Source organism: Pituophis catenifer, unplaced genomic scaffold (assembly GCF_029215685.1).
Source record: "Pituophis catenifer annectens isolate HBS135680 unplaced genomic scaffold, rPitCat1.0.hap2 SCAF_6, whole genome shotgun sequence".
Taxonomy (NCBI): Eukaryota; Metazoa; Chordata; class Lepidosauria; order Squamata; family Colubridae; genus Pituophis; species Pituophis catenifer.
In genome coordinates, this window is record NW_027256886.1 from 42,874,161 (window position 1) to 42,898,235 (window position 24,075).

Here is a 24,075-nt window from a genome sequence, read left to right on the forward strand (position 1 = left end):
AATATTGTGGTATAAATATTATAATATGAAACCATATTCTATTCATACTATAAAATCCAAGCCTTGCAAGCAGTCACTTCAAAACAAAGCGGTGGGCAATTCCATATACATAGCCAAAGAAGAGGTAGGTAGACTTTCATTAGTTGAGAATATTGTCTTTCCATGGTAGTGGTGGGAGTAGTAGTAGTAGTAATAGTAAATAATAAATCATTTTTTCTTGCTTCAGTGTTTTTTGATTTATGCCTAATGCCATCAAGTGGCAAACAGCAACACTGCTATTTGTTCTCATGCATCAAGGTAGAATATCTCCCATAGAAACAGCATCTCTGAAAACCTGCTGTGAGTATCCAAGTAGAACTATCATCACTTTGCCCGAGCTTTTACTGTACAAATAGCTAAGGCAAAACAGGTTCTGAGTAAATTATCAGGTTGTGAGTTGCTGTTCTGTCCTTTGCTGTTATCCCCCACCCTGCACAAATCCTAATGTTCAATTATTACTTCTAGCAGACAACACATTTTCTTTAACGTTTTCAAATCTGTTTTGTAGATGATTTTAGGATGGAATGCATAGGATAGTACACGCCCATTAATGGAAATCAGTGCCCAGACATGTTGAGCCCTGGTTTGAGTTCTAGTGGATGGAATAAGGGTCATAGGCAAGCACTGCTTCATATAAATAGTCCTCAATTTTTGGACCATGAGATTAGAATTTCTGTTGCAAGTAGTCATCACATGAATAGACCCAATTTTACAATCATTTAATAATGATAATTGACTCATAGGGTCACTAAGTGTATCTAGCCTCCCCAGTTGATATCCCCCCCAAGAAACTGGCTGGGAATGTTATCAAATTGGGATCATGTGACCACAGGATGCTGCAACCAATTGTAAAAGTGAACCAGTTGCCAAGCACCGAAATTGCAATTGCATGACTGTGGGGGTGGTACAATGGTTGTAATTGTGAGGACAGATTGTAAATAACTATTTCCAGCCATCCTAACTTTGAACCATGGAACAATGTTTTACTGGATAGAATCTACTTTATGTGTCAGAATTAAGCGAAACTAGCAAATCTTTATTTCTTATGGCATAGTTTCATTGGAACTTTCAGCCAGCAAAACCAAATGAGGTTTCAGACAGCACAGTCAACCAGGTTAAGATGCTCAGGATAAGAGTTCAGTGGCATGAATAATTCCTTGTTTTTGCAAATCACTAGGAAAACTAGAATATTCAATTATTTTTTGCATAAAATGGGAATAACGTTGAGTTCACATCTTTATCCACATCTTTAACCGTAATTTGTTTGTAGAATTTGTTAATCAAGGTAAAAGGAAAAATTTCATTGTTTGCTATAGAGCAGGAGTATCCTCAATTTAATTGAGGGCCACCTCAGGATTGTTTTTGACCTTGGGGGGCTGGGTGGGCATGGCTAGCTTGACGTCACTCATATCAGGGGGCGCCTGTGGTGGCCTGCCATTTTCACTGGCAGAGGCACCATGGTCAGTCCTTCGCTGTTTCCAGGGCGGCCCAGATCTAAGCACCCCGTGGGCTGGATCTATGAATAGAGATTCATAGAGATGAAAGACAGAATAAACTGAAAGGTAAGAAAGCAGGGATTCGTAGTAAGAGAACAAAGCAACTAAGCTATCCAATAAATACAAAATGTTCTCTGCAGCGTTTTATTCCCATGTAAAGCCTACAATCCTTTAAATAATGAAGGCAGTTTGTAATTCCTCCATTGTTGCCCGCCATCTCCCCCGCATCCCACCTCCTGTGTATTGGCCATTGGCACCCATTGTCTGCTGTCTTTTGGAGTGGGGGTTCTGATAAACTGAGAAACAATTATTAAAATTAACTCTTGTAGTGATAGAGTGAGAAATAGCCATAGATTTGTTAAGTCTATAATTGTAATTTTATTATCTGCATAGCAATTAAGTGGACTAGAAATTGTCAATATATTTCCATTCCTATCCCACTTGTTAAACAAAGGTCCTTCCCTTAAATAGCTGTTAGGAAAAACCCAGAATAAAATTTTTTATGTTTTATATTTCATTAAAAAAATCATGCTAGACATGGAGTTGGCCTAGAAGGGGGCTGTTTGCCCCTGCAACTAATCTGAGGTAAGGCTGGTGTAGGCAGATGCCTACTGGGCAACTGAGCCCAAGAGAACTACCGCTACCTCCGCAGACTTCGCTGAGCCTGCTTCAATAAGGTGTCAAAGTCAAGAGAATCATATTTATTCTTCAGATGGGCAGGTTGAAAGTCATCTTGGCTGGAATCTGAAACCACAAGAACAATAATTCATCAGAATTAACAACCAGATATGCACATTAGAAATGTTAGTTCCTTGCTCCACAGAGACTTTCGTTCATAATGATTGGGTTTGCACATCATGTTAACTCCAACACTTAAGGCCAAACTTTCTATGTTTTCAATTGGGAGCACTTTCCTGGTGTATTTCAGATTTTTGTTCCAATCTTCTGCACTAAAATGTATCATTTGAATGCCCAACGTTTCAACTAATTAGCCTCCATCACGGACTCACCTAAGTCAGTGTAACTTCTTTTACAGAACTGTCGACGTCCTCCAAAGCCCAGATCAAAGGGCTGTTCATCAGGACGAAGCAGTGCATGTCCACCTTCTATAGCAGCAAAGGCATCTTCAGAGTATCGATAAGTCACAAAGCCAAAGTTATCCCTACCAAGCAGGACAGTTATGTATTAAAAGACACGGCAGTCATGATATACATAATGCAGGATAAGCAGGGAAGAAAAGAGAAGAATTGCTGCTTTTTCTGAATACCCCATTCCTTTCTCTCCCTTTTTCCATTAGCTCAATATTACCCAGTAGGTTGACACTTGCGCAAAGGAAAGTCAGAGCTACCCCTTACCCATGCTCCCGGAAGTGCAGTGTGCAGTCTTCAATGTCCCCAAAAACTGAGAAACGATGTCGCAACTCTGATCGGGTCATCCTGTTGTGGATCTTACCAATGAAGACAACGCGGCGTTCCTCCTATGCACACAATTCAGGGCCAATATTCACTCACAGCTCTATTATTTGGACACTTTTCTCTTGCCAGCCAATTCAACCCACTTTCTTAGTAAACCATGATCTGAACTAAACCTTCCTAGGGTGCGGATCACAATGGAACAGAAGTTATGACTGAATCTCAATTATTAAAAGTGAATTGTAGTTGGATAATACTATTGGATTTAGCAAGCAATATGGATTCTTCTCAATCCATGTCTGATATATAGAAATGTTTCTGTAAAGCTTTCTATCCTGCAATTCTTTTCTATGGAAATTTTTTTTATATAACTGACTTTAAAAAAAAAAAGTAACTCTAAAAAACAGCCTTACATGGAGGTTGTATTCTTCCCACAATATTATTGTACAATACATATACTCACGATTGCACGTTCTTTATATTTGTTTTTCTGCCTTTGGTAACGTTCATAGGAACTGCTGGAATTGTAGCTAAAAAAAAAAAAAGAGTACCAAAAATACAAAATTACGGTTTTGTTCAGTGTTCATTAATAACCCTTCCTATCCTATGGAAAAATAAAATGGTGGTAAACAGAAAAGAACATCTTGATTCTTTGCTTAGGAAATGCGATCAAGGTAGAATATCTCCATTTGGTCTTTGAACACAAATAAGACAAACACAGGCCCCAGGTAACTTGCAAGAAAGAGTCTGAGCAATGATTCTAGGTATCTAAGATGAAAAAATTGATACTACAAGGACTGCTCATAGAGAAAAGAAATCAGATTTTCCTATTGCAAGATTTGAGGTTAAACACAGTATTCTGGGTTCTTTGAGGAAAAAAAACAATTTAGTATGAAAAAAAGTATTTATGGGAAGAAATATCATAGCAAAAAATCTCAGTGTTTAAAAACAACTTATTACTTTGCATTAGATATAATCTTTATATAATGTTCATGGGGTTATATTTTGCCAAATATTTCAAGCAGAAGTGAGAAATTTATGTTTCCAGACATTGCTGGACAATCAGAATTAATTAGCATGGCAAATGCTAACAAACGCTAAGAATTGCAGTTCAACTTCATATGAAAAGCCAAATTTTCTCCAGGCATGCTTTGAAACCTTATAAATCAATGGGGGAAAATACCCTCAAAAAGTCCCAAAAGAGAAGAAAATCCAAATTTATTTATTTTATTTACTTATTTTATTTTTCAAATTTATATGCTGCCCTTCTCCCGTAGGACTTGGGGCGGCTCACAAAATAAAAACAACACAACAATCCAAGTGCTAAAATTAGTCAATTAAAAACCCCAGACAATTAAAAAAACCTCGTGACAGATCAGGGAATTTGCTGAAAAAGCCATGTCTTCAGCTCGGCGCGGAAAGTGCGGAGGTCAGGGGCTGTCCGGACCCCAGTGGGTAACCCATTCCAGAGGGTTGGTGCGGCCGCAGAGAACGCCCTCACCCTGGGGGCCGCCAATCGACATTGTCTGGCCGATGGCACCCGGAGAAGGCAGTCCTATGTGAGCGCACTGGGCAGTGGGAGGCCGGTAGGAGATGGTCCTGCAAGTACCCCGGGCCCATGCCATGAAGGGCTTTATAGGTAAGTACTAGCACCTTGAAGCGAATCCGGAGGGCCACCGGCAGCCAGTGCAGCTCGCGCAGGAGAGGTGTTACACGGAAGTAGCAGGAAGCTCCCATAACAACCCGCGCGGCCGCATTCTGGACCAGCTGGAGCCTCTGGGTGCACCCCAAGGGCAGCCCCATGTAGAGGGCATTGCAGTAATCCAACCGAGAAATTGTGTGTAATGTGACCTGATTTTTTAGACACTACTTCAGCTTGTAATTATAATGTACTATAGATTCTAGACCACTCTGTTTGACTCACTGAATATCATTTCATCCCCAAATGCTAATTTGGGTTTGGATTTGGAGGTAAAGAGCTATAAAATATCAAGGATGTTCCAAAAACAGAAACTTTGCTAAGACATTTCAATACCTCAAAAACCTAGGAATCAAGGAGAGAAAGAACAATTCCATTTTCTCACCTTTTCCTGCAACTACTCCTTCTGTGTGGAGAAAGGGACCTGGAAGATGATCTTGATCTGTAAGAGGAATTGGAGGGAGAGTGGGACCTGCCCCTTGAATGGCTCCATTTAGTGGAAGAAGAGCTGGAATTCCGTGAGCGACATCTAGGAGAAGAAGGAAAATCCTCAGGGATGATTCACACCCTGGTCAGCACTTCTTTATTCTCCTACCATCGGGCAGGAGATATAGAAGCATAGCCAGCCAAACAACAGGCTGAAAAATAGCTTTTATCCGTGGGCCGTCATCTAGACTTCTGAACACAAGAAAACACCACAATTAGGTTTAATATGATAGACTTGCAGGGCCAGCGCAACATGCTGCATGTTCATACCAGTATAATATAATTTTATATACATATATGTATATGGGAATGTGTGCTAGTTGTTACTTATTTGGATTTAGGGATTTCTTTTTCTTTTATTTATTGAGTTATTGAGATATATTCTGTGTTTCAGGGGGAGCTGCACCAAGGGAGGCTCATTCAATCTCATTGTACATGTTGTGCATTGACAATAAAGGTTTGGTTTGATTTGTGACCCGAACATGATCATGTATGAGATCAGTATCTAGTATCTAACTACCGTTGGTTTTTTGGGGTTGATTGTAACTTGTATGTTTGTGTGAGCATTCAATCTTTTTCAAAAAAACCCAAAAAATTATTAGGTTAGGAAGAACATTTGCTATAGGACAGATTAAGATATATGCCAGTATTTGCTGAGAATGATTGTCTGTCCAAATATTTAAATCTTTTAATCAAGTTCTAAAAAGTAATCATAGCTCAGGAGTTAGGCCTCTGGTTTGTATTTAGAAGATCCCGAGTTCCATTCCAGGAATCTACAGTTAAAAAGATTAATAGCAGGTCAGGGGTGTCACACTCACCTCGTCACGGCGGTGTCATGTGACATATCGTAACTTTTCCCCCCTTCGCTTAACTAGGCATGGGTGTGGCCAGAATGTGACCTATCCGGCCCACAGGCCAGGAGTTTGACAGCCCTGTAGTAGATGATGCTAAAGACCTCAATCACTAGTTAGTTTAAACACTACAGAGCTAAATGAACAAATAGTGTGACTCTGTACAAAAACAGATTATGTTGCAAGAAATAAACACATTGCTAACAGCACTTCAAACATATGTGCAGCAGCTTTAAACTATTTTATTCTTAAAGTAGATGAAATACTGTTAAGTGCCGCATATGGTCAGGCACTATATTCTATTGCAAATTGGGAAATCAAGCTTTTTAAGTAGAAAGGATGAATTTATTTGCTTGATATATATTGGGTAAGTCAAGACCTTTGCATTTATTATTAATAAATTATATTCCACTTATAGGAAAAAAGTGATAATTCAGAAGGGCCTGGTGTCTCAGCAGACTAAAAGCATTGTGATTAACACCAGCTGTCTGCAATTACTGTAAGTTCGAATCTCACCAGGCTCAAGGTTGACTCAGCCTTCCATCCTTTCTAAGGTAGGTAAAATGAGGACCCAGTTTGTGGGGGCAATAGGCTGACTTTGTATAAATATACAAAAGTATGAAGGCTATTGCTTAACGCATTGTAAGCCGCCCTGAGTCTCCGGAGAAGGGCGGCATATAAATCAAATTTTTAAAAAAAATTAGCAAGTCTGATAAGATTGATCTACAAGCTGCCCATACTGGAACATTTTCCCACTATTTTCTCATGCTATAATAGAGGGATCACATATTAACTCATCACAATATAATTCACTTAGTTTGTAACTTAACATACTGCGCTGAACCAGTTGTTGATGTTTGCAAATAACAGTATATGGTTCAGCATATTATTTAGTAAAGTAGGAAACCCTTCAGACAAACAAACAAACAAACAAACAAACAAACAAACAAACAAATAAATAAATAAATAAATAAAGGCAATGAAAGAGAATATCAAACGTAATTGTGGTTTTCAGGAGAAAACAAAATTTAGACAATTAAAATAAGGACAAAAGAAAGCTAGAAACAAACTGAACAGTTTACGCATTATCTCCAGGAGGAGGAATTAAGTTAAATTGCTGAGAGAAAAATCACCATGAGTAGTTATTCAATAGGAGAACATATACATACATACAGTCATTCCTAAAATATACATACTACATATAGCCATTCCTAAAACAGCAACCAGTTATCAAAAGCTGTAAAGAATTTATGACATCCTTTAAATGTCATAAGCGGAGTCTATCAGAAATTCCCCCAAAGGTGCTTTTCAAAAAGCAGCTACACTTTTGAAAAGCACCTTTGGGACAATTATGACCTGGATGATTGAGAATCTTCATAGACATCTGTCAGAGATTGTATTTGTGCCAACCATTCACAACCAACATTTTTTTACATTTATTTTGTTCAAATAGAATCCCTTCTTGAGCATGGCATTTCATGATATAAAGCAATTATTTCGGCAAAAATTACACCTAATTCTTGAAATACTGAATCTATGTAAGGCGGAAAAGAAAGTATTACTCACCTTCGCCAGTGTTTGGATGGTGGAGACCGAGAACGTGATTGTGACGAAGAAGATGATGATGACGAAGACGACGATGAAGATGATGATGAAGTATCACTGTCACCATCAGAGCTTGAACTGAAGGACCGGCTAGCATGGTTTCGTCGGCTTCTCCCCCTTTGGCTTTTCGGACTAACTGACCTCTGTCTGCTCCGGTAGCATCTTAAGGAGCGTTTCGAAGCAAGCGGTTTCTGCTGTATCTCCTGAAGTTGCTGTAATGTTGATTCTCCTGAATCTTGGCAAGGGGATGCAGCTGGTGACAGCAGTACAGAGCATGGATCATCATTGCTCTTAGTCATGGACCTTGGAATAGTAGTCCGGTGGTCCAATGCTTCTTTGCATGGATGTATAAGACTGGTTTCCAACAATGTTGAATTTAAGGTAGTGGGTTTCAAGTCAGCCGTAACAGTCCTGGAATCTTTGGTTTGGCCCTTGTTGGAATTAATATGGTTGGTAATTTCTCTAGGATTCTGGCAAGTAAGAACTACAGGCTTCAGTCTAACAGTAGCAGGGGGCCTCTTTATATCAGCAGAGGTCTGACCTAGTACTTGTCTTGTTAAGGTCTTAATAGGTTTTATGGTGATATCCAAGTTTTGTTTGACATTCCACCTGGCACCTCCCTTTGGCTGTGCAACAGTTAATTGACAGTAGTCATGCTCACCAGAACCTACATGGACAGGGGTTACAGCTTTCCAGTGTGATTTGTTTAGGGACTTCAAAATCTTGGTATCTTTTGGAGACCCATCCTGTCCCAGCAATGAGACAGGTACCAAAGGTTTCCACAGCTGATGGGGTGGAGTGGCTGGTGGAGTCAAACCTGCATAAAAATGGAAAGAAGGAAATAGAGCATCAGTTAAAACATAAAACCACGAGCTGAGCAGATTTAGTGATTATTTCCACTAGAACTGCTTAGTAAAGACTCATGCCATCCCCAGCAAGCCACCCTCCTCTACTATGGAAAGCAGTATAAAAGTATTTATAGTGCATTTTTCAGAGTTTAAGACGCTCTGGAGTATAAGATGCACATTTGTTTTGGGGGAGGAAAACAAGGGGAAAAAAATCTGCCTCTGCCTACCAGCATCCATCTGGCTAGCATCCTTACAGCAAACAGCAAACAGCCTGGTCAGCTTCAGCACATTATTGCAGCCTAATTCAGCATGAGCAGCTGATTGGCAGTTGGATTGGCCTCCCGGAATATCAACAATCAGCTGTTCCAGGCTGTGGGGATCACCACAGCCCATCACCGCCACCGCGCGTCCCATTTTTTTGCCTCCGCAAACGCCATTTTAGACCCGTTTCAGGCTGCCGGGATCGCTGCAGCACATCAATGCCAATCAACACCTCCATGCATCACATTTTCAGCCTCTGCACACCCCATTTCTGGCCTCCACGTGTCACATTTTCAGCCAGTTCTAGGCAGCAAGGATTGGTGGTGGGGAACCGCCTGGAACCGGCCGAAAATGCAACATGCTGAGGCCAAAAATGGGGCATACGGAGGCCGAAAACACGATGTGCGGAGGCTGAAAACGTGACGGTCAGAGACAGCGATCAGCAGCAATGTGCTGTGGCGATTCCCGCTGTCTGGAATGGTTCTAAAACAGGACGTGCTGAGGTTGAAAATGTGACACACAGAGGCCAAAAACGCAATGCGCAGAGGCGGCGATGTGCTGTGGTGATCCCCACAGCCTGGAACAGTCTAAAATGGGCCGTGCGGAGGCAGAAACACGATGCGCGGAGGCGGTGATCGGTGGCGATATGCTATGACGATCCCCGCAGCCTGGAATGGGTCTAAATGGAGCATGTGGATGTCGAAAATGTGATGTGCTGAGGCTGAAAATGGCCAAAGGGTGGGGGACAGCTGGTAGGCAGGGCTTTGGCAACATTCGTTGTATAAGATTAATGTGTGTGCGGAGGAAGTGTGTCTTATAGTCTGAAAAATATGGTAATTTCTACACCTGTGTAGTATTCTCAAAACCCATCTGAATACCTACATTTTATATCTTTATCTTATCTCCCTCCACAGTCACAACAGAACAGGCTTTCTTTGGATAAACTCTTCAAAGTAAGTCCCACCCGTGTACTTCAGCAACTGCTCAGCGGGCTTACAACTATACGCAGGTGCTAAAGGAAGTTTGTTATGCCAAAGAAAATGTCAAACATCACAAATCTTTAACATTCTCTTACTGACAAAAAGACTAAATCCTGGGAAAGAGATTTCTTGGCTTTTCCATTTCAGAAATATTCTGAATTCCACAGAGAAATTGTACCTGCAACATTAATGAGCTCTGGTGCATGAAGCCGGTCCACCATTTTCTTTTCCCATTGTATCTCAGACCTGAAAGAGAAAAAAAGGTTCCACTACAGACCTCTCAACAATATTCTCCATAGTTTCCTACCTAGCATATAAAGCACCAAACCAAAGGGTGCTAGTGCTTCTTAATGGCATAAGAGGACATTTAAGTCAAGATGCTCTTGCTTTGACTAATATGTTTTGTCTGTTTCCTAACAAAATATTACAGGTAGTCCATGAATTACAACCATTCATTTAGTGACTATTTGAAGTTACAAAAAGCTACACCACCATAGCATCCCCATAGTCACGTGATCAAAATTTGGGTGCTTAGCAAGCAACATATATTGACAGACAATAAAGAATAATAGTTCAGGGTTGAAATGAGGGGTCTTTGGTGTTTTACCTTGGTTGTATACTTACAGACATTTCATTACCCAAACTAGGTAACCCCACTAGTAAGGAGTGGGGTTTGCTCTAAGTTTATGTTCTAGTGCAGTGATGGCTAACCTTTCCCAAACCGAGTGTCCAAAGCATGCACAAAATGCAATGCACATGTGGCCCCTGCACATGTGCCCTGCCCGGCAGAGACCTGAAGACCAGCTGGCTAGCGGGAGGCGCATGCATGTGGGGTGACGGCCAGAAAAGGGCGCTGCGTGCCACTTGTGGCACACATGCCATTAGTTCGCCATCACGGATCTAGTGGCTTGCCCTGTCCATGTTGGTGGGCGTGGTCTTAGAGGTTCTTTGGTTGGTCTGTTTATTGTTGACTTGTTTGGCAGGTCCTTGATTGAGGTATTGTTTACTTGATCGTTGCTCTGATGTTAATCTATGCTCATCTGGGTGCTGATTGCTGGTGGGGAGGTATTTTGCTTTTTTGTTCCCGTTTTGACTTGTTGATTATCTCTTTATACTCTATATCTCTAGCATACTATGTAGATATTGCTTATGTGTTATTGATGGTTAGTTTGTCTGAGTGCCAGATTTCTAGAAATTCCCTAGCATTTTTGGACTTGGCTTGGTCTAGTGGAAACTATAGTGAAGTTTGTCCATATGTTGTGACATTAAAAAGTTTTCATCATGTCTTATGACTGCTAAATTGTGTCCATGGATGCATTCTGCCAGTCTTCTGCCTGTTTGTCCTAAATAGTGGCTGTTGCAGTCATTACACTGTATCTTGTAGATGACTTGTTTTTTCTTTTAGGGCTGCTGGATCTTTTGGTTTACTTAGGATGTTTTGAAGGGCTTCAATTGGCTTTAGTTGGCCCTTCAAGACATGATGAAAACTCTTTTGCCACAAAACTGTGGCAAAAATACAAGTAGTCCTTGACTTAGGACCATCATTGAGTCCAAAATTTATGTTGCTAAGTGAGAAATTTGTTAAGTGAGTATTGCCCTTTTCATTTTATGACTTTTCTTGCCACATTTGTTAAGCGAATCACTGCAGTTGTTAAATTAGTAACATGGTTGTTAAGTGAATCTGGTTTCCCCATTACTCCGCTTGTTAAATTCAAAAAGGAGATTGCATGATCACAGGACACTGCAACTGTCATAAATATGAGTCAGTTGTCAAGCATACAAATATAAATCATGTGACCATGGGGATGCTGCAATGGTCATAACTGTGAAAAATTGTCATAAATCACTTTTTTCAGTGCCATTGTAACTTTGAACAGTCACTAAATGAACTGTTAAGTCGAGGACTACTTTTATTGTAATACTGGCTATGACTCATTTAACAACCACCTTGCTTAACAACAGAATTCTGATCCCAATTGTGGTTTAAGTTGAGGACTACCAGTACTAAGAAACAGGATGAAGACCAGGCTCAGGATCAGGCTTATGCTTACCCATTATTCCCTGTAGATTTATTTTTCTTTAACACAGGAGATACTTCCGTTTTGGCTGAAAAACAGTGTCAACAAATGTCAAATATATTATAGCAATAGCCATTAAGGCAAAATCTGATTCTAAAACACGGTGCTTAGTCAAGACGATGGTAGTCTAATAATGTAGGAACAGATCTGTTATACATCTAAGCTTTAATTATTTAAAAATGCTTCAAATTCATCATGAGACAAAACACTTTGAAAAGATAAAACAAAAATATTGTTGGAACAAGAAAACCAGGGAGGTGTCTGAAGAGGAAAGCAGAAAAAAGTATAATTCTGCATCCTGAACAATGTGTCAACATATTGTGGTTTGTAAATCAGTTTATGGCTTGCTTAGCATGTGGTACAAACCCAAGCAACTCTCACTTAATAATCTAGGGTTAAATAAATCAAACCTCAGTACTATTCTGAAACTCAGCCACAAATTAATGAAAAATCCTTTGAAGTTGGAAGGTATTCCTTGTCCTTTGGATAACTTTAGGCAAAACATTTTAATGGCACCAAACTTAGTCTTGGTCAACTTGTCCTGTTTAATCCTCACCTTCAGTCTTTTCAAATTGCTCTAGCAGGCTAGATAGGTCAGAGGCCTCAATTCCTAAGGGAGGGGAAAAAATATTAATTTTACACACTTGTTGGTACTCTGTAATTTCGCATACAAGAAGTTTCATTGGCTCAAGTCATACACAGATTCTGCTCACTGTCCCTCTTTCCCAATCAGGTCAGAAATGGGTCAGTATGTGTACATGGGTATCGAAACACAATACTGAACTTTATATAAGCAGCAGTTTAAAAAAAAATATTACCAAATCCTGGACAAAGAGGGAATAGAAGAATATTGCTTTCACATTTGAAAGAAAGCATAACGTATCAAAGTGTTCAAATGGAATGATTTGTGACTTAAGTTTTAACCCCATGTATTATTGCCAACTATCCTTAGCCATGTTCAGTAAAGTCATCTTCAATAACAAATACTCACCAATCTCATTTATAAATGAGTGAACAAGATCTTTATCGTGTTTATGCTGTGCAGAGCTGATGAAAGGCTGGTTTTTCCACATAGGTGATGATGTTTTCTTGGAAAGATTGCCATTTTTCTGTACTTTCTGGAGCCCTGATAATGTTGAAGGACTGGGAGCAACTAGGACATGTTCTATGATATCTGACAGGATTTCAGCTGGCTCCTTTTGTTTTCCAGGTGCCAAGGAAACTGAAAGGGAAGAATGTTCTTCTGCTGGGGGCTTCGTGTTGTTCTGAGCCACAGGAACATTGGTAGCTTCTCCAGAGTCAGAGAGTTCAGGGTTCTTCTCTACAAGCTGAAAGTCTTCTTTTGAAAACTTCAGTTTATCAGCAGGTTCTCCCAGTATTTGATGGGAAGGAGGCACAGGAAGAGGCAACTCTAAGGACTGCAGGGCAGAACTTTTGCATCCGTGCTGAGTCAATGCTGTTTCTTTTGAAGGCTTATCAGTTGATGTCAACAAAGGCAGTTTCTCCAATGACTGAGAACTGCTTGAAGTTCCTTCAGTTTGGGATTGAAACGTAGAGAGCTGTGTTTGTCTCCTTGGGTCAGATATTTTTCTGGGACCTAACTTTTCTGCTGAAGGAGCTTCTACTTGGTATGTCTGGACAGTTGGGCCTTGACTTTCACTGACCACATTTTGAAATCCAATACAGGACTCTGGTGTTAAAGCCGTACTTTGCTGGCTAGGAAATCCATCAGAAAGAGATGAGACATGTAAAGTGCCAACCTGAGGACTTTGCCTGAGACCTCCTTGATCTCCATATGGGACGGGCAACATTGGAGGTGGCACAGGTATTCCAGACCAGTAGGAAGACTGTGGCAGTGGAGCCCACTCAACAGAGCCATAAGGCAGGGCTGGAACAAAAGGCAAAGGAACAGGTGGGGGAGGCCACGTTGGAGGGAGTAAGGGGGGAACTGTATGGAAGAGAGGAGAACAAGCTTCAGTAGCAGGTGGTGGTGGTGGCAAGCTTTGGTAATTAGCTGGTAGAAGAGCAAAGTGAGACCATGAAGATCCTACTGGTTGGGATGAGCCCAAATTGTAGTGATTAGGAGGAGCTGGTAGGAAAGCCTCTGGGGCTGGTGGCACATGAGGTATGGGCAATGGTGGAGGCACGTGTGGCCCAACGTGAGAAAAAGCACATACTTTACTAGTAGGCACAACAGGAATAGGGGTAGGTGAAGGAAGCTGTGAAGATGGAGGATCTCTTTGTTTCAGAGTTGTAGAGGAAGAAGGCATGGAAAGGGTCATGGCACTTGCTTTGTCATCGGGGGCAAGAGTAGTGGAGTCAGCAGGTTTTTCAGGCTCCTTTGCAGGTTTAGGTGCTGCGGCTTTGGTGGATAGCAGAGGAGCTTGCAGGCAAGGAAGGTCAGCCAACTTTGTAGGGAGCTTGGGAACGCTGGGCCACTTGCTGGCACTCCGGTTCTCTCTGGTGTTTTGGATACTGTCATTATTACATTGGCGCTGCTGCCGGCGTTTCCTGTATTCACTCAAGCTGAGAGGCCGAGGTTTAGCTTCCCTTGGAGGACAGATGACTTCTTTATTTTCAGAGCAAGGTGTATCCTTGGTCAGCTGCTCTGTAAGTTCTGTAGTGCAACCAGGGAGCATTTGGGAAGTTTCTGAGCTAGATATCCCAATCATTGGTAGGAGGAACTGGCTTTTTTCGTGGGGTTCTCCTGGGACATCCTTCTGGACAACAGGCACAAGGTCTGAATTCCCTAGATTTTGTGTAGGCTCCTCTGCATAGGGCAAATCCGTGGCACTTACTAAGCTTGACAGAAGCAGATTTTTGGACCCTTTCTCTCTCGCACACTTTGACCTTTCTACTTGAGGTTCAAATGTTTCCTTTGTCTGAGATACTTGATTTAGGATCAATTCTTTCCCTCTAGTTTTCTCTGGTTCTTTTTTTCGAAAACTAGAATCTGAAACAGATTTCCTTGCATCAATCCTGGTCTGCATTCGAGGACAGGCAGATATTTGTTGGCAGTTTATGGTTTTGTGATACTTCATTTCCTCTCTGGATTTCTTTCTCTTCTTTTTCTTAATATTTGTAGATACCTGACCCTTCTTTGAGGCAAAGAGCTTGGCATTTTTTGGAGGCACTGAGGCAGGCTTAGATGTATTCTTTTGATTACCTGTTGATTTCTGAGTGTCCTTCTCTATCTGTGGATGATCATCTTTTAAGTTTGGAAGGGCAGCATTAGCTACCTTCCCATCTTGTTCGCATGAGTCAATCTCTCGGTCCACACTTGCGTAACTCATCATGTATTCAGGCAATTCTTTTCCCAGGGCAGGGGACAAAAGTTCTGCTTCAGTATTCATAAGGCCAGTTGTGCAATTGCTATCCATTGTAGGTGAGAGCTTGGTCTCCAGGAGCTCTCCAGCATCAGGCATTATTTCTAAGACAAGTGGGCCTGTGAGATTCTTTTCAGCAAGGGACTGATTATCAGAACTCAGGCATACAGTGAGGATGGGCTGGCAGTAAGAGTGCACTGATCTCACCAGCTCATCAAGGGAAATATTTTCTGCGGCAATGATATAGGGATCATTGCATTCATCAAGGTCTCTCTCAGGTTCCATCTCCTTCACAGCTGCCATGAGACTCTCCTTGCACCCTCGTGTAACTTCTTCTTCCTCTCCATCACTGCTCTGTAGTACAGGTGATTCTTGTTCTTTAGTCTTGAAGAGCTTCTGTTCCCCCCAGAATGCTTTGTTACTCGCGTTGTTTGAAAAAGCCGAAAGTTTGGCACAAGTTGAAGATAATGAGAAGGGAATGCCGGTAGTACTGGCTTCAACCTAGGGAAAGATGAATCAAATCAGAGATTATGCAACAAAGTAAAAACAACTGAAAGTAACCAAAATACTGTTGAGAAGAAGGTATTTCTGACAACCCTGCAATTTTAAGGGTGCTTAAACTATATCTATGAAACAGCCCACAAAGCCTGAAACAGAGTATACTCACTCCTATCATTCTACTAGTTTGCATGCCAGTTAAAACATGGGGATATGTAGCATAAAGATTACACTTGGGCAACCCTTTTCTACCCAAACTGGAAGTATTAGTATAGCTTTTAATCCATCAGGATACATGCAAAAGAGAGCATACAACAAATCATAATCAGGGCTTTTTTTCTGGGCAGAAATTAAAGGTGGCAGAAGCAATTAGAGCCACCTATGTCTTAGTTTTCACAAAATATATCACCTTCTTTGACATAATGGTGCACAGTCCAGGCTCCTGGAAATCCTCAATATTGTGTAAATCTTGCTCATCGGGTGTCACAGAAAAACTAAGAAATTTCTGAAACTGATGGGAAAAAAACAGTTTGGAAATAACACAAATTACAGTAATGACCCATCTTCATTACATCAAAATACAAGAAACATCATGCTTGTCTGTGATGCTAACACTAGGAAATATCAAAAATAATAACTCAAAGGCACATTAAACATTTTCCTTATCTTTAATAATCTGCAAGGTAGTCCTTTAACATCTCCTGTGTATTTTGTAAACACCATAACAATATTAAATAGATACATTTGAGCAATAGAGGGCACTCTTACCCTGCAGAGTTCTCAGTACAGTATGTTAAATTTGATGAATCTGGATGCCAATTTAAAGAAAAAATTAAACTGCAGACATCTCTGACAAATGGAGATGCCTCTATAATTTTAAACAATGTTGGGAAGTATTACCCTGCAGTTGAGATTTTGCCAAAAGCTGCTAATTGAGAATAGAAAGCAATTCCTCACGCATTACTAACTGGATGAAAGCACTGAGTTAGTAAACCATAAAGTTGAATCCAAACAAAAAAAAAATGACGCAGGACATATTTCAGGCCAAAGAAAGAACATGAGGATCATTTATACTCCACTCAGAGAAAAAACATGCAAATTAATTCAATATGAATCAGGTATTATCAAATTTATTTGCTGCCTATCTTGTGGTTCAAGGAGGCTCTGAGCAGCCTATAGCAAGAGGTGAGTAGAATAGGTAAAGCAATAATTCCAAATATTTACAAGGGCAAAGTTAATGCTATATTAGATTAGATCAAACTTGTTTTTATTTGGTTTGAATTGCTTTTAAATATTATAGACTTATACAATCTTAATTGAAGAACTATAGGATATATTAAGAAAAATAACTATTTTTAATTAACCGTCCAGAGATGAAATAAAATAACTGTTAGGATGGCATAACATTTAATTAAATATCATCATACCGAAGAATTTTCAATCTCTCTGGGTGATGTTAGCAATTCAGATTCAGGAATAGGATCAAAGGGAGACAGTGTCTCATCATCCGTGCTATCAAGAATATCTGTTATTGCAGTCAACAGGGAAAGTTCATTCTCTGCATCCATGTGGCTTTTTACCTGTTATTAGAAGAACAAACCACAGTAGAAATGTTATCCACTGTTCAACTCCAATAATATGAGCGCTTCCAATAAATCACCCTGCCCTGACCTAGTCCTCTTCATATGTGTTGACTGTACCCATCTGATTGAACCAGGAGGATGGAAGATTGATAATCCTTGCTGTCTACTACATCTGATAGGTAAAGCTGATTAAAATTTACATAGTAAAGAAATCAGATACGTGGACTCTGAAGTCAAATTCCAAGACTTTTTCACACCACACAATCAATGACTGGAACATAAAAGCCTGAAATGTACCTACATCTATTCTAACCTGTTCCACAAATACAAAAATTGAAGTGTGATATCAAAAACTAACACTTTTAAAACTATTATTCTGCTTCTTCAGGCCCCCCGTTTTATATTAATAATTTACTAAGAGCAAATTGAGAGCATCAGAAAAATAGCAACTTTGACTTTCATTCCAGGAAAATGTGAGCTGAATTCTGAGCATTCAGCATCTTAATCTCAGGATTCTGGCACAAGAAAAGTGTCAAGAGTCCAACTTCTGAGCTTTTTTCATTTTTAAAACCATGCCCTCTCATAAATATGAGGAATTCAATATAAAACTATTATCTGTTCAAGATAAAACCACTTATTAGGCTGAAGTAGATCATCTACTTCATCACAGAAACCCCCCACTCCATTTATTGTCCACAAAAGCATACAATGTAATGAAAGCAGAGAATTGCACTTTCACTATATTTAAGGCAAGAAGAAAAGCTACAATGTTTGTTTTCTTCATTTAGGGCTAAGCAGTCCACCTTAGTTCATGTTACCATGCACAAAGCAATGCAGAAGCCAGTCATCTCTAAGCACACACACCTCAGTCAAACTGCTGAAATCTTCAATGATGGAAATGACAGAAGAGTCTAAGTAGTCCTGCATTGTTTCCAGGAATTCCCCAGCTTCAAGGATGGTTTCTGCTTCCAAAGATGCCAAGTGCAAATCCTCTGCCAGTAAACACTGGAAGGAGAAAATACAGGGGAAGGGAGGGACAGTAAAAATAAATCAGATGAGAAGAATGAAAGTAGCTGAATGTGAATTAAGTATTATCTTCTAGGGCACAGAATAATTCCCTCTAGTACCCAGGTTAAATGAGGAACTGAATGCTAATAATGCTTAACAGCAATAGAGAAAAGGCAAACAATTTCTTGCAACTGCCAAATATGTTCTTGTAGTGTACATGTCTCAATTTCTAGAATTTGAGAACTTTACAAGTTTCATCCATCATTAGCTGCCATGTTTTCTTAGCTTAATGCTTTGATTTTCATTATTACCAAAATACTTGATGTTTTGGACTACAGTATTGTTTTGTTTTCAAGCTGCCCAAAAGCTTAGATTTAGAGGCTGGGCATTTAAAATAAAAACTTATATTTCTGAGACCCAAATCTACTATTCTGCAAATATGGTTTTCTCCTAGTTTATCAGACCCATATGTGTAATTACTGCAAATCTTTTCAACCAAGACTATCTACAATCCTGCATCTATGTAATCAAGCACAATGCGAAACAAACTACTCACTGAAGAAGCTCATTGAAGTTTTTAATCAGATAAGCAGGATGTTTTAATTGCAGAAAGTTGGGAGGACCAAGACATGATTGCGTCTCTTCCCATACTCTTCTGTTGATTAACCTGTAATAGTCTCTCTCATCCTGCTGCATTCTAGATGAGATAGAACAGCTCCCAGTTATCCCAATTAGCATGAAGGTTTCCAAACAAGAACCAAGCTTTGAAAAATATACATACAAATGTTTAAACAGCATCAATTTTAATGCAGTTGTCAACATCTACTCCTGTAATTCTGAAGATGAATTTACAGTTAAATACTGGCATGCTGACACTAGGAAGTCAGGTGCAGCAGAAGGCAAATGTAATAATAAATCACTTTTTAAAAACCATAACAGAGAAAACATGTTCACATTGAGTTTTGACTGGCTTCAGAGGGCTAAAATCGTGAGAGGAAACATCAAGGTTGCACAGAAAGACCCTGCAAGGATCTTGCCTTAAATCAAGGATCAACAGCTACTGGAAATGTTTTATTGCAGTCATTGCTACCTGGGGGGGGGGGGGTTCCAGATATTTGCCACAAATACATATGTGGCCTTAGATCATTCTTTTCCATAAATAAACAAATAAACAATGTTTTGGCCATTTAATTGAGTTCCCTCTATCTAATTTTAGGACTTGTTTTCGGTTATATTTATGCAGAAATGTTGAAAATTCAAAGGGATTCACAAACTTTTAAACATCACTGTACATCCCCCAATGTTTTTCATTACTGAGTATGCTCAGCCACATTTGTAGAGATGCACTTTGAGGGGTCTTTGATGCTGTCTGAGCTTGGTTGTTTTTTTGCAGATATTTCATTACCCAAACTATGTAATATCACCAATGCTATCGCATTGCTATTATACTAATGTTACCTAATTTACGTAATGAAACATCTGCAAGAAAACAACCAAGCTCAGAGAGCACCAAGGACCCCTCATTTCATCTCTGAGCTACAAATATTCTCCTTTATTGGAGCTGCATATTGAACATCCATGCTGATAGAACTAAAAACAATTTCCCACTCTTCCTTCATCCCTCAAAGACAGTGGTCATCTCTAGAATAAGAGATGTGTTCTTAAAGAACACTATCTGAACATCACTATTTTGTTATGAAGTAAAAAAAGTACTGTAGTTACACTTCTGGCATGAAAATAATGCAGTGTGGAAAATAGAGAAACTGAAGAAGCCTTGATACTGTTTATCAATGAATTTACCTAAAGTTGGAATTAATATGCTCACTACATATCTTTCTCTGAAAATATCCACTAGTACAAAAGTTTAATATTCCTTTTAATTCTGTCAACTGAATGTGAAATTACTCAAAATAATTTCTTTCAACTCTTACAAGGTGACACTTCAGATTCTTTGCCACAAACTAATGAAATTAGTTAAAGCACTCTCTAATGATGACTGAAGTGAAATTTCAGAAATTATAAATAAAACTACCACGAGACAAGTCATTCAGTTTGCTTTCTCAGCTGATTACCAATGTAATCTTAGACACAAAAATTAAAGGGTTATCATTTCACATCTTTGGCATCCAGATTTGTGGGTGTACCCAAAGTTTCCAGTTCTCTAACTTCCAAAGCTCATGCTTGATTAGTTATTAGTCTGTGACCCAATAAAGGAAGACCAATATCTCTAAAAGGCACTATGTTAGGGGACGGCTGCCCCAAGCAAACAAATAGGAGAAGCAATACTTGTGGGCACTTTACTATGTTACTCATCATGCCACAATCAACAAGCCCAAAAAGGTCCAAAGAGACAATTTTAAGTTTCTATATAACACTCTATATATTACATATTACTAAATGTTTTTATTAAACAAATTTATATAGTGATAATATGGTTTACAATGTGTTTAGGAAAAGAATGTTTAAATTATGTGATGAGGGAAAATACAGTTTTAAACATATTCAAATAAAACTCGTGAAGAGCTTGTTTAAAGCTTTAAATCGCCCATCTTCATGCTGCATAACACAATATATATGCTTTGTTTTAAAGCACACATTTTTCTGGGTTTCTTTTCCCACTTCCAAGTCTTTTTTATTGTAATTAATTCTCTGCCCTCCTCTCCACTTTCTCTTGTCTCCTGATTAGACCCTACAGAATTGGGAAGATGTCAGGCAGAAAACAGATGATTGTGCTTGGCTAGAATTTTTTTAAGTGTCCTTACCATTGTGCAAAACATATTAAGACTTGCATAGAAAATTTTAACTTCCAAAGATAAAGTCTTGAGCAAAAAAAGTTGATTCAAAGCAAAACTAAAATATAGCTCCAATCTTATTAAGAATGTGAATCAAACAGCCTCAATATTTTGTATAGTAAGGGAATGAGTTACATCTTACTTTAACTACAAAAGACTTAGCATTTAAATTTAACTATTATTTAGCACAGCAACACAAAATGTTTTTTTTTCTCTTATGGCTGTGGCACAATCTCCTATTGCACTCAGTGGAAGATAATGTGTAGCAGGAAAAAGCATGAAAGAGTAGGCGTTTCAGCAGACTTTTCAAGTGAACAGCTCATTATTTCTATTTGTCATTCTAGTACAATAGTATAGTAAGTTCCCATAAATGGCTTCTCTTAAAACTGCTTTCTAAAGTGAAATGATTTGCTGCAAATTATTATTTTTATTTAAAGGGGACAAGGCATTCAGGATTATGCTAAAATCAGACTCAGAGAACAGGAGAAGCAAGAATAGGTAAAAGTAGACACACACAAAATGATTTTTACACACAAGAATTAAAAAAGAACTGCTGAGAGAGAGCATCATCAAATGGGGCTGAACAGGATCAGCAAGTGGGAGGATATGAACACACCCAGAAGGGAGAACAGAGCAGGGGAAAGCACTGGAATTCATTTTTACATAAGAGAATACTTTCTAGTTGGTGCTCCCCCATCAGCCTATTAGGTATACCCTGGTCTCCCCCACTTCCTTAAATTCTTTTAAGGTTTTTTTTTTTTTTTTTTGGCACGTTGGGGGAAGGGGACAAAGCAAACGAAAGTTTTAAAAGTCGATGGAAAAATTAAAGCCGCAAAGAGTACCATTTTGATAAGTAATTCAAAACAATGAGGGGAAACGCACGACTCGATTAAGAAGCACTCTAATCTTACAAACAGCTTTTCTATTTGCACATTTTCCAAAGGATCCCGACCAAGGCCAAAATGCTCCACAACTCAAATAAAGTAAGTGTGAGTCTACGCCAAAAATTCACGGGGTCAGGACGCCTTGCCACACCTAGCGATTCCAGGATTTGCCTTTGCCTTAAAAACTCTCGACTTTCATTGTTCCTGCATCACGGGGGTGGGGGGGGGAGATGGTCTTCAGAAAGCCCCCAAATTCCTGAACTGCAGCTACTTCATCCTGGGCATTTGCTCCACTACGCTAATTTTGCCGCACATCGTCCGCCCATTCCAGCCCGCCAGTCCACCATTACCAACTGTATGGAAGCTCAAGCGAAATGGCCACCAACTAGGATCGTGCAGCCAAAGCATCGCTTTGAGTTTCTCACAAGCTCCTCTCCCTGAGAGGCTTTTCTACCGCACATTCTTCCCGGTGCCTGCCTCCATTCCAAAGCCCCCGCAGCCCGCGTTCCCGCTGCCGCTGCCAGTGCCACCTCCCTATGCCAGACACACCGCTTCCACGTGTCCATCTAGCGTTAGGCGACGCGGCTAAATGAAACTCTCCAGCTCAGTTCCGAGGAGCCAGACCGGCCGGTACCTGCGTAGAAGAAAAGCTATTGCCCACCAAAGGCTCCGAGGCGCCTCGCATGGGGAGGGTTCCCCCAGCCCCAGCATGTCCCGCACCGCCGCCCCACAGGGCCGCCATCTTGGCACCTCCTCACAAACAGCTTCAGAAGCCCGGCCGGCACTGTAGAACTATATTTCCCAGGAAGCAACGCAACTGAAAGCAGAGCGGGCGAGGGTTTTTTTTTTTTTTTTTTTTTGTGGAACAAAGCATGCTGGGAAATATTCTCCTAAATGTCGTGGGCATTTTTTTCTTGTTCAATCTCGAGTCTAGACTGTGCTAAACGGTAAATTCATTTCAAGTGAATGAAATACAGTACAAAAGCAATACAAAAGCAACACTTTTTAATATTGGTAGAGTTTGACCTATTTGGTGTAGTGATGCATAAAAAGAGAGAAAAAAAAGGGCGACATTTGAAGAAACGTAAATGGTAGATTATAATTTAGATTTGATATTTAATATTCCTCTAGTTGGCACACAACTTTTCCGGAAAATAATTGCGGGCTATAGTTTACTAAATATACTCAATTTGCTGGATTAAAACTACCCTTTGATTAGGAGAGATGAGGATCTTTGAATGCCAGCAGAACGGACACACATTTTTCTGCAATTCTCTTAACCTAAGTTATCAGTAACGGGTACAAATTTAAGAATGAAGGATGCAGCCTTTGCAGGAGTCAGCAGCGATCCTATAAGAGACAGTTCCGAGTAACGTGCGTAGCATATTACTTAACACGTTAAATTACCCACTCGTTCATTTAAATTTGATGGGGCACAGCTCATTGGTTTGTTCCTGATTTTGACACAGATGTAGCTGTTAATAGGTTTGCAGCTGCATTCCGTAACTTATCTACCGTACTTTAAAATCATCTCGCCTTTAATAGGTTCCTAGCTACATTCTGTAACGTATCTACCGTGCTTTAAAATCTTATCGCCTTTTGCTCAAAACGCTGCAGGCGGCCTCTAGTAATAAAACGAAGACCGCAAAGCGATTGTAGTTCAGCTTTGCTTAAAATGGAAGCCATTTTGCACCGTCTGATGTTTCAGCTTCGTCTCAGCCGTGGACATCCCACCATCCAATTCAAAGAGTAGCTGACAACATCGTCGCCACCTCTTTGTAGCCCGATTTTCCCGCGGTTAGCAGCCGGAAGTTAACACCCTCCCGCTTCGTTTCGTGGGCGCTTGGCTTCCATGAGGGCAGCTTCTGCGCGGCGACAGCGTGGTGGTGATTGCAGCTTCCTTGTAACTTTGCCAGGAAGGATGCAGCGGTAGGTCGGCGGAACACCAGACATCAAGGTGCTTTGTTTAGCATTGCGCATTTTGAGTTCACCCTGCCACCAACCGCTTGCTTGTTTCAATGCCAGGATTACATTAGGCAGCAGTTTGTGCTACTCTGGTTTGTTATGCCTCGGATTTCAAACAGCAACAAATGCTACAAGATCCATGCTAAATCATGTTCTGCTTAATCACAGTTTGCTGACAAAACCATAGTGAACGTCATTTGCACAACATACTAAACCACCTGTCTCCTGATCATGATGAAAAAGGAGTACGATATGCTTTTAAGT

The 24,075-nt window shown here is 40.1% G+C and overlaps 1 protein-coding gene across 1 annotated transcript; it reads right to left on the minus strand.

Annotated features, from left to right (window-relative positions):
* Nucleotides 1-1,889: 1,889 nt before the first annotated feature.
* On the minus strand, nucleotides 1,890-22,588 carry PPRC1 (PPARG related coactivator 1). The gene is made up of 14 exons (XM_070946280.1): nucleotides 22,481-22,588; nucleotides 18,027-18,167; nucleotides 17,007-17,159; nucleotides 15,989-16,090; nucleotides 12,747-15,582; nucleotides 12,312-12,365; nucleotides 11,729-11,783; nucleotides 9,856-9,923; nucleotides 7,550-8,405; nucleotides 5,032-5,175; nucleotides 3,411-3,477; nucleotides 2,891-3,012; nucleotides 2,546-2,697; nucleotides 1,890-2,279 (listed from the first exon to the last, which is right to left on the minus strand). The coding sequence occupies exons 1-14, from the start codon at nucleotides 22,586-22,588 to the stop codon at nucleotides 2,176-2,178; spliced, it is 4,962 nt and encodes a 1,653-aa protein (XP_070802381.1). The 3' UTR covers nucleotides 1,890-2,175.
* Nucleotides 22,589-24,075: the final 1,487 nt, after the last annotated feature.

What these genes read in the sequence shown, in the direction of transcription:
- PPRC1 (XM_070946280.1), bottom strand. Translation starts at nt 22,588, where the DNA reads ATGGCGGCCCTGTGGGGCGGCGGTGCGGGACATGCTGGGGCTGGGGGA. An exon ending in AGGAGTAGTTGCAGGAAAAG is followed by an intron (nt 3,478 to 5,031) that starts GTGAGAAAATGG and finishes TTTTTTTTTTAG; the next exon opens with CTACAATTCCAGCAGTTCCT. An exon ending in AAGAAGTTACACTGACTTAG is followed by an intron (nt 2,280 to 2,545) that starts GTGAGTCCGTGA and finishes TTGTGGTTTCAG; the next exon opens with ATTCCAGCCAAGATGACTTT.